Source organism: Polyodon spathula, chromosome 11, assembly GCF_017654505.1.
Source record: "Polyodon spathula isolate WHYD16114869_AA chromosome 11, ASM1765450v1, whole genome shotgun sequence".
Lineage (NCBI taxonomy): Eukaryota > Metazoa > Chordata > Actinopteri > Acipenseriformes > Polyodontidae > Polyodon > Polyodon spathula.
The window spans coordinates 34,136,703-34,147,692 of NC_054544.1; the positions used below are offsets into that span (position 1 = coordinate 34,136,703).

The 10,990-nt window shown below is 36.8% G+C and overlaps 1 protein-coding gene across 1 annotated transcript; it reads left to right on the forward strand.

Annotated features, from left to right (window-relative positions):
- The first annotated feature begins 2,591 nt into the window (after positions 1–2,591).
- LOC121322730 (fetuin-B-like) lies at positions 2,592–7,366 on the forward strand. Its single transcript, XM_041262981.1, has 9 exons — positions 2,592–2,692; positions 3,153–3,259; positions 3,342–3,555; positions 3,806–3,913; positions 4,284–4,368; positions 4,472–4,638; positions 5,070–5,177; positions 5,498–5,581; positions 6,546–7,366. The coding sequence occupies exons 2-9, from the start codon at positions 3,183–3,185 to the stop codon at positions 7,158–7,160; spliced, it is 1,458 nt and encodes a 485-aa protein (XP_041118915.1). The 5' UTR covers positions 2,592–2,692; positions 3,153–3,182; the 3' UTR covers positions 7,161–7,366.
- Positions 7,367–10,990: the final 3,624 nt, after the last annotated feature.

Below are 10,990 nucleotides of genomic sequence, written 5' to 3' on the forward strand. Positions count from 1 at the left end.
TGAAGACCGTGAGACGTTACATATACATGAAACATGTACATGAAACTGCTGCTGACTGTTGTTAAACAAAGCATCAAACTGTTTCATTAATTAAATTAACTCATGAGTTAAAAGTCATTGTCACTTCACTTGTCATTTTATTAATTGAGTTGCTGAGATCTGAAAAAATATTACAGCTGGTTTCGAAGACCCCAATTAGAACTAATCTTGGACTGCTTTAACAAAGGTAACATTGAATTTGTATTCCTTTTCAGTCGGTAGAAGAACAGTTAATTACATAGACTGTCAACAGAGTTCCCTTCAGTCAGAAAGAGCAAGATGGTGGTCCATAACTTTAACTAACTGTAAGGTATTGTAAATTGCAACGACCTCGGCCTATATATATATATATATATATATATAAGATTGGTGTGAGAGTGGACGCAGGTACCCCGGCACGCACGGATTGTAGTGAGTCAAGTCAGGGGAAGGCAGCAGCAGGGCTGCTAGGTGACATAATCACATACAAAGACATAAGCCTGATATACGTTCCTTGCAGAGGAGCCGGCTCTTTCTCAAGGAACGTTCCTTGCCGAGGAACTAAACGGCTCTTTGAGTTGCAGTTTTAACAAGATTTCCATTTCTGGTAAACATTATTATATGGGTTTTTTTTTTTTTTTTTTCAACAACTCATTAAAACTACATTTCTTCTCCTATCCATGGCAATTTCATTGTAGTAGAATCTCTCAGGTGGATAACATTTTACAGCAACATATCAAACAAAAGTATTTTTTTCAGTATTATAAAAACATGTTGCGGTTCCATGTTAATTACAATTAGAATGCCTGTTATTGAATGAAGGTGATATTCTTTCTTTTATACAATACTGTTGCTTCTATATAGCGCTCTTCACGCACAGCAGCCCATGGCACTTCACAATAAAAACTCAAAAAGCCATCAGCCAATCATGAATCTAAACTGCTCTGTGGCTGCATAGTCCCTGCCCTGTTGCAAAGATACCAATACAGTCCATTTGCATTGAAATGCTGTCACTGGTGTCTGGCTGTGGGACCCCTGCTGTGAGCCGCTGTCTAACTGTATGTGTTCTCTGATTTGACTGAAATATAAATTACATGTATCAGACTGTTGTGTGTTATAATTAACATTAAATTCATCTCTTCTATTAAGAGACATATATATATAATATAAAATAATATATATATATATATATATATAATATATATAATATATATATATATTTATATACATTACTAAACTTCATCCCTTCAATCATTTTTTTCTTGAATGAATAAAAATTAATTTTGCTTTGTAAATATACATTTGATTTAATTTGCCCTGTAATTCAATAAGCTGGACCTCATTTTCATTGGACATGTTTTCAGGAGACAATTTGGATAAAGATAATAATTTAACTATTAAATGAATTTCCTCCTTTCACCTAGAATAAGCTAGTTCTGCTCCACTTTTCATTGTAAATCATCTGATTTTGTATTTTAATAGTTTCCAGTTTTTTCTAAACATGTTTTCAGCTAACGCTTTCTCCAAGTATAAACTAATAGTATTTTTTATTGATGTTACAATATCATTTTCTTATATCATTAATCATAAAATTATTCAGTTTCCAGTAACAATTTTTAAAATTTTGCTTCATGAGAAAGGTCAGATAAAGGCGTTGGGCGAATTTCTACTTATTCACATGTCTAGATAGAGTGTTGGAAATTAGCCAAAAATCAACTCTGGATTCCTTAATCTGGGGGAATGTATTTCTCCAAACATCCACCAAATCAAGTTCATTAATAAAATTGTTAAATGTGTAATTAGTGTTATGAAAGGATTTTGGAGGCCATCTGTCAAGCATCTCATCCGGTGCTATAGCAGTATATTTGGGTATTTATATTGCAGTTGCTTAATTTTATCCTCCAATGTTTTCAATAAGTACTTATTTTCTTTTTTTCGATTACTGGCCACAGTTGTCTCCGAATTTCTCGATCGCCTGGGGATAAGTCTTCTGCAAACCGAGGATTCTTTTCCTTCAGAAAGCTTGGTTTCTTGGCAGATCTCCGGATTATGTCCCGGTAATGTCTCATTGTGAACTGTATTATTATGCCACGGTGTTGCGAGTTTCCAAGTCGTTTCATGCCAAGTCTATGGATACTGTCAATGACATCACGTAGTTTGTCTTTCTGGTGGGTAGCTAGGTAGTATCGTTAGATTTAAGTGTTTTTTTTTTTTTGTACATAATTTCAGATTTACATGCTTGACAACTTGTTAGTAACTTTTTAGGTACGAGCTCTGTTTATACGATGCACTTACGTTGCCAACTTGCCCATCCTCTCTGACAGGTAGTATCTAAATAAAGGCAATTCCTTGTGAGTGACGTAAAATAAACGTAGCATATGCTATGAAACGCTTAGCAACACGTACATACTTTCACAAGTGTTTTCTATCGTATTCTTTAGAACGCACAGGAAAATGGGGCGGGCCAGACAGCCCAATATCATTCTTAGCCAAGACCCTAAGGTCTAACCAATAAACGAGCGCCGTGGATTGTATTAGTTTAAAGTGGTGGACTCGAGTCGATAGTTGGCAGAGTTAAAACTGAGATTGTGTTGGCACAATCTCAAGAAGAAAACAGAAAGATTACGCTGCTCACCCAGACTCCCGAGTCCATCTCAACTGAAATTTAATTTAAGTATAGTTCTTAATCCTTATCTTCATTACTATGGCATAGCTAGATTGTCGTGGGTTTGTTGTAATGTCAGTCTATCCTAAATCTGAATTAACTAACATTTTATTGAGGATACATTGTTACCTAATGTCTTGGCTTTTATCGTAATGTTGTTCTAGCGTAATATTGACTGTGGACTTCTTGTATTTTATGTTCTGAATGTATTGTGTGATTGCATGTTTAAAATACATTCCATTGTTCTAAATATATATTCCTAGTGAATCAGCAACGATTTGTGCCAAACACGATGCATGACCTTTAGATGTAGAAGAGTTTATTATGATGTGTAGATCTGTATTGTTTTTTTGTTTTTTTTTTAAGTTTCACTTAAAGTGAGAATTTTTGAAGACTTTGAAAGTACTGCTCATTGATAACAATTTCAGATGTGATGATGAAACTGGATTATCACTATTTGTTTTGACAGAACACTGACCATGGCTAATATTTACTTTTTATGAGAGTGGGCAGTCAAACAAACAAGTTCCTTACATGTATATTAGGCAGGTGCATTGAGAACAGTTCAGTTTCTGGGTAAGTTATTTTAATAAATATCATTAAGAAAAGCACACTATTACATGTTGATAGCTGTCACAGATCTGTTCTTGTTTTTCAGCACAATGAATCCTCTAAGTTTCCTCGTTGTCGGGATGCTGCTGGTTAGCACCTGGTCTCTTCCTGTCACAAGTTTTCCACTGCCAACAGTTTCTTGTAATGACACCGACGTGGAAGGTGCTGCTGCTTTAGCTTTGCAGAGTATTAACAAAGAACAAGAAGAAGGCAACGTTCTTAGCCTATTCCGCATTAATGCTGCCCAAAAGCAGCGCCGGGTATGTCTTTCTTTCATGTTTTGGGTTTGAAATCCTAATGGCTGGGACAGTTTGGAGATTGTAAATCCTAAACATGTATTTGATCAAAATAAAACAAAGGATCTCCAGGTCGTTTTACAATACAGCAGGAACTTCAACGTTCTTTGTTCTGATGCTGAACAGTGAGAAATTGTGACACTTATTTGATTTTGTGTTGATAGCATCAGAAGTAGCTGCATTAATTTGTAACACCTTTTAAAAATCTTTTTAGGGAAGGGGGACTGTCTTCTACCTTACCTTTAATGTTCTAGACACAGAATGCCACGTCCTTAGCAGGAAGGATTATGAAGAATGTGAAGTCAGATATTTACATGAAGCAGTAAGTATTTGAGTTACTTTTTCTTTTGCAGGGTCAGCGTTTAAGTATTAAGTCTGGGCTGACTATCCCCCCCCCCCCAAAAAAAAAAATAAACAGTTTGAAAGAACATCAATAATAACGTACATCTGTGCAATGCCCTTGTTTTAATGCCAACGTTCAATTCCCTTTGCAGAGGCACAGTCTGTTTCGTTGTGATTGTTTATAAAACATTGTTTTTAACCTCTCCTTCTATACCCCTGAGTTTGACTGGTGTCACAGAGCGTGGAAACGAAGCGGGGTCAGACAGTGCTTTTGTATTTTTAGGTTGAATCCACCGAAAGATGACATTGAAAACAACAAATCATATTAACATACTCTATTTTACCAATAGGTTTATGGAGTTTGCAAAGCCGTCATATATGTTAGCCAAAGAAGTGGTGGTAAGCTGCTCACCTATAACTGTACTTTAAGTCCAGGTAAAACATTTTTAAACACTCGCTTACACGTTTAGCTGTCTAATCAAACGCTAAATTAACTAATGTTTACTGTATATTGACCGTTTAATTAATTTCATTGCAGTTGCAAGAAAAGAGATTGCTTTGGTTTGTCCAGATTGTCCACCTGGTGACTCCTTAGACAAGCCAATATATGCTGAAATTGCAAAACTGTCCCTTTCAAAGTACAACCAGGAAAGCAACAACAGTAAAATATTTGCCGTTAAAAACATCACAAGGGCTTCTATGCAGGTAACATTCAATCATCCTATACAAACATGAACCTGTTTTTAAAGCCCTTTTTCATTTAAATTTTATTGAGATTTTAAACTATGAATTTAGTGAAACATGAAACATGAAACCTTGGTGCAAATAATGTATTTCCCCAGTTAGGTAAAAAATAAAGGGCCATGTCTATTTTCAAAAAATTTAATAGCATTTTGAAGGGCACCACTTGCACCAATGCCCATGATTACCTGGTTTGACAATGATGATCGTACAGCATTTTAATTGCGGTGCTGACTTCATTGATAATGGATTGGATTTAACTGTGTTTGCGTAGAGCATTACACTGGATTACTACATCCTTGGTCCTCCAGTTGTAGTGTTTAAAATGTCAATGGTTAAATAACAGTTTAAACATATATTGATGCAAGATTTTCTGTATTTTCTTTTATTTGCAGTCTGAGTTTGGAACTGCTTATTATGTGGAGTTCACTGTCTATCAGACGGGGTGTACCAAGGATAACCTTCTTGAAAATGGCGCCTGTGAGACTGTTGACCTAGTTACAGTAAGTTGACTTGCTTCCTGATAACTGTTATTCTACCCCGGTTGTAGTGTTTAAAATGACACTGTTTTGATATGATGATAACCCCCACCATTTCATATCCTCTCTCTGTAGCCTGAGGTGTTTTCTTGATAGGGCCATAGCACAGTTTGTTTAATCGCATAACAAAAATCGAAAGTTCTAATTAGAGAAGATTTCACTGTTTCTTAACGGTTGCAACAAAGATTTAGCTTGTGAGTTATTGAACGTCTGATATGGTAGTCTGTTAAGATTTGAATGCTTTTATTGTGAACAATGTGGTAATAACTGTAGTTTATTTTCAGCGCTATGGTTACTGCAAGGGTTCAAAAATTTCAACTGCCGAAGACCCAATTGGTCCTGCGTCGTGTACAATTTATGAACCACAGGTAAATGCTATTGGACTTAAGATGTCATTTCTTTTAGGGCTGTGCAGCTACTTGGAAAACCAGAGTAATTCCCATGAACATGTTTTTAAATGATTAGGTATTTAAATTGAATGCAAACTTGCTAAATACACAACTCTAAACAAATCCTTCTGTTAGCGCTGGTCTAAACAATTATTGAGTGCCAATCAATAATGGTGTGATTTCGTATCAAACCTGTCGTGATCAGACTAACTAAATCCACTCATATTGTATAGATTATATGCCATATCTTTCTTATATCCATTGCGATAAAATCATTTTAATTTCCTTGGGGGGGGGGTTCCACTCTGCTCACTTCGCTAGAAATGCATCATCTCTGCAGTGAATTCCAGGATTGTAGTCCTGCAAGATTTAACCTCAACAAAAACTACACCTCCCGGTATACCGGTATACACATAGAAGATGTTTTTTGTCTTTTTACGGCCATGGGTGGTAACCCCCCCACCCCCCCCCCCCCCCCCCCCCCCCCCCCCCACCTCCCCCCCCCCCCCCCCCCCCCCCCCCCCCCCCCCCCCCCCCCCCCCCCCCCCCCCCCCCCCCCCCCCCCCCACCCCCCACCCCCCCCCCCCCCCCCCCCCCCCCCCCAAACAGTACCCCCCCCCCCCCCCCCCCCCCCCCCCCCCCCCCATGCAGCTTTTAAATCGCTTTATGCTAAAGTTAATATTTATTGATTGGTACTCAATTGTGTAGATGAGGGCATACAAGAAAAACTGAGCTTCTCTAGTTATGAAGTGAACACTTTTTTAAAATGACTTTTAAAGGGGATTACTTTGAAAATCCAAGTACTTGCCAATAGTATGTACAATTAACTAAATATAATACATTGGGTTAATTGTACCTGGTTATCAATTAAGCACTAAAGATAGTTTTGGATAAAGGTCTTGGTTAGATATAACATTTTTCATGTTCAATTTCTTTATAACAGGACCAATGGAAACATGATCACAGATGTACACATTCACTTAAGTGGAAGTGTAGAAAAGGGCATGGACAAGAACGTGGTCACAGATGTGCCCATGATCACTCACATGAGCATGGACAAGAACGTGGTCACAAATGTGCCCATGATCACTCACATGAGCATGGACATAAACGTGGTCACAGATGTGCCCATGACCACTCACATGAGCATGGACAGGAACGTGGTCACAGATGTACCCATGGTCACTCACATGGTCACAGATGTACCCATGGTCACTCACATGGTCACAGATGTACCCATGGTTACTCACATGGGCATGGATTGAGCCATGGATGTGATGTGGGACTCGTTGAGGAAAGCAGCCATGATCATCGTAATGACTCTTCGGAGGGGAATTACTTTCATGCCCAATGTAGATGCACAGTAGGATCTGTGGTTATTCTTCCTCAGAGTATTAACCAGGTGGATCTTCCAGATCCTGTTCTCAGTATCCCTGAAATCAGCTGGATCCCCAGTGCTTTCATACTTCCATTCCCTGATAAATCTTCTCCAGGATGCCCTGCAGAACCAAAGCTTCCACAGCTATGGGTTCTAGATCTATTAAAACCTATCAAATAATAATGTTACCCCCCCCCCCCCACCCCTTATGCCAAACCATAGTTGTAATTTTTAATTAAATGTTATTGGCACAGGTTGAAAGATAAATATTAGAAAATTGCTATAATTATTAATATTGGGAATAGTCATCTGATTTAAAACCTACAATGGGCTTATTAAACTATTTGCATCAATTGTCTTCAAAATAAAATAAAAAAAAAATAACATTGGTGTTTTGTTGAACAATTTCTTTACGCTTATCTCCTCATCATCTATTCATCAGTTTTTGGTCTGATATAAGGGTATATTACCATTGACCGTTTTTAGGGTCACTATATCACTGACTTATATTTTGTTTTAATCTGTATTTTTTTGGTACATACTCAAATAATGGAAATTCAGCAAAGCAGTAGCAGCATTCGTTCTGGGGGTCTGTTCTGTTTTTGTTTACCTCAACAATAGTAATCAATGACAAAAAACAGTTAGGCATATACAATATTTATTTCAGACACTATTTCATGGTTTTACCAAGACTAAGAAATAGTCAACATTTAAAACAAATTAAAAACCTATTTTAGAAAATAGGATCATAGTATCACTTTTCCTTTCAGGGAAAGGAAAGATGACCAAGACTCTTTCCCCCTGCAACGGAATCCTTTTGCTCATCAACTGCTTTACCAGGAATAACGGGCAGGAGAACTGGCCTCTCTGGTTCTGAAACAACAGGAAGATCCAATAGGGATGCTAGAGATGACTGGTCAATAGCTGGGAGCAACTGCACAGTTCCCAGAGAGGAGTCATCGCCAAAGTGCTTTACAAGATGCAGTAACAAGAAAATCCATAATATTTTAAATACAGAAAAATGCATAATACATGATATAGAGTAAAAAACAATGCATAATCCACTAAGTAGTGAAAATGTGTACTACATGATAGTAGCATAATACATGAAATAGTAGCAGCAACACAGCAGCTAATAGCAGATATCAGGCTTAAAGAGCATGGAGAGCAAGAGAGAACAGGTGGGTCTTGAGAGTTGATTTAAAGAGAGCAACAGTGGGAGCATCATGCACCAAAGCTGGGAAAGAGTTCCAAAGAGTCGGATCCATGAAGCTAAACGAGCGTTCTCCAAGTGTGGTGCACTTTTGCTTGGGGATAACAAGCAGGCCACAGTTGGAGAACCTCAGCTTGCAGGCAGGGACATAGCCGGTCAGCAGGTTGAGGAGGTACTCGGGACCTGTGTGAGGGCATTGCAGGTGAGCAGGAGAGTTTTGAAAATAATCCTGAACTTTACAGGTAGCCAGTGCAGTTGGACAAGATGGGGGGTGATGTGTTCCATAGAAGCAATCTGCTAAACTCAACATATGAAAACAACTCAGAATGTTACTGGAAAGATATCAAAGTTGTTTCTTGTTAACATAAACATTAAAATTATCTTATTTTTCAAAATTAGCAATGAGAGCATTATATTGTTCAAATGTGTTAAGTGAATTGCACATTTTTACTTACAGCAAATTCACAGTTCATGAATGCTTATTGGGAAACCTGGACATTTGGCATGTCTTTGGTGCAAACAGTTTCCTGGATGGTGAATTGCAGAGTAGGATGTACCAAAATTCCACTAAGACAAGGGATAAGAAAAGAATCATCATTTTTAGAAACTTTTTACACTACATACAGAGTTTATCTGAGAGTACCAATACTGTACCAGTGGACCCGTAACTTAAAATGTAATTAAAAAAAATAAATAAATAAATAAATAAATAAATAATAATAATAATAATAATAATAATAATAATAATAATAATAATAATAAAGAATTTATCAAGCCATTCAAAAAAAAAAAAAAGGCATAATACCACAGTAGTGGTAGACAGTAGACAATCACTTTTAATTCAAACACAAAATGTCTCGTTTTCAATCACTCGACAACACCCACAGTACAGAAATGTTCATTAATGATCAACAAAATGAGAATACATTTTAAAAAAAATAGGTAATCCTGTTACACTCGTATCCCAGAGAAACTGGAGAGGATTGGGAAATTAAAACAAGGTAAAGGCAATCATCCAAATAAAGCTGAAGCACTAACGGATAATGACATTGAATGTCTGTACAGCATTGAAACATTACATTTAAGAAAAACCCAGCTCTACTGCTGAACCTCATTTTCTTTAATATTTGCATCACAAGGGTATCCATGTATTATAAAAAATAGTAGATGGGCATCTTCAGTGAGTTACAGGAAAACAATTCCATCTTGGGTTTCAGTGACAGTTTATAAATTATTTGACCTTCAGACTCGTAATTGATGATATCACAGAAACCCTACATGGGAATTATTTTCCTGTACCTCACTGAAGCTCATATATATCATGTATATGTACTGTATTATACATTATATTTTCCCAAGGGTTCATAAAAGTAGCCTCTCTTGTTAAATTCAAAAGGTCAAAATTGTTTTCATTTCCATTTTCGTTGTTATAATTATTAAGGAGCAAATCTGCCGTTGTTATTATACCAGAGTCGACTGTGTGTAATATTGGACAGTCTGGGCATCTATTCACAATTGTTTCAGCTGGAACGGTGAATAAAAATATAAATAGCAATAAATACATGCTAAGTCAAACATGAATGAATTTACTTTGACTTGCTCTGTTATAGTTGGCCTTTAATAAAAACAGAGAGAATGTCATGTTCAGCTATGAGGAATGACTTTACAAATGAATGGTCAACTATATAGATAGGATACACAGCAGTAATGGGGCTCAGTGATATAGTATATACCACACCTGCTTGGTTTCCTTTTTTCTTCTACAAAATAAAAAGGCTTGGTTTTACAAAGCAATGAAGCCATATCTAATCTCACAAATAATATATTTATGATGTCCATATCAAAGCCACCATTTTTTATCAAGTCCAATTTAAACGTGCACATCAAATGTATTATACTGTACCTGGCCTTATGGTGCAGTTGTAGCTGTACAGGTTATTTATTCTTCGAATCTGGTTTAAAAAAAATCCTCAACAGAAAAAAGATTGACATCTGTATGTTGATAAACATCAGTCAACTTGATGATTCATTTTAGTTGCAATGTATGTATGTGTGGGTGGATGGAGGGATGGGTGGATGGATGGATGGATGGATTGAGATATCTATGTATAGAAATCCTTCTCTGAGCTTCAACATACAAATATCTCTCAAAAGCTGTCAAAAACAGGGCCCAAATGTTCTGCAGCATTTATAAGAGAGGTTCAGCAAAAATGGAAACAAAGATACTTACAGACTCATGTTCTCGTCTTGCAGCTCTTCCACTCCTTCTTGCTGAGAGCATGGCACTCCTGTTTCCAGCATATCTATCATCATGTAATAAATAGTCCCCCTGGATCACTGAAAGCACAATGGAAATAGTGACTTTGAAACCCAGTATTGTACAACAAGGAATCTTTAACACCCATATACATTTTGAGAAAAACATTTTAAATGCCCCCCCACCCCCCCCAAAAAAAACAGCAAAAAACTCACCTTAAAATTGTGTCCAAAATTAATGTCCTGAAGTTCATATGTAGCTCTCTTCAAATATTTTGTAAATGGCTGTATTTTTTATGAAGTGTGTTGATTTATTAATACAATAAAGTCCTGCGTTGTATGGCTTTGGACATGAGTCAGAATTATTTTAGTATTTAGTATTTTGAATGAGAACAACTTTGTTTTAAACCATATAAACGTTTTGAACAAGGTCCCTTTGGATTTTAACATCTCTATCTTTGGAAGACATTTTCTGTCATTTTGTGCAATCCATTATTTATATGATCCCATACAATTCAATAGTTTAATTGACCACTCCGCC

Excerpts from the sequence above, each read along its gene's own strand:
- LOC121322730 (XM_041262981.1), top strand. The coding sequence starts at position 3,183 with ATGAGAGTGGGCAGTCAAACAAACAAGTTCCTTACATGTATATTAGGC. Across the intron at positions 3,556-3,805 it reads CTGCCCAAAAGCAGCGCCGG|GGAAGGGGGACTGTCTTCTA; the intron begins GTATGTCTTTCT and ends AAATCTTTTTAG. Across the intron at positions 4,639-5,069 it reads TCACAAGGGCTTCTATGCAG|TCTGAGTTTGGAACTGCTTA; the intron begins GTAACATTCAAT and ends TTTTATTTGCAG.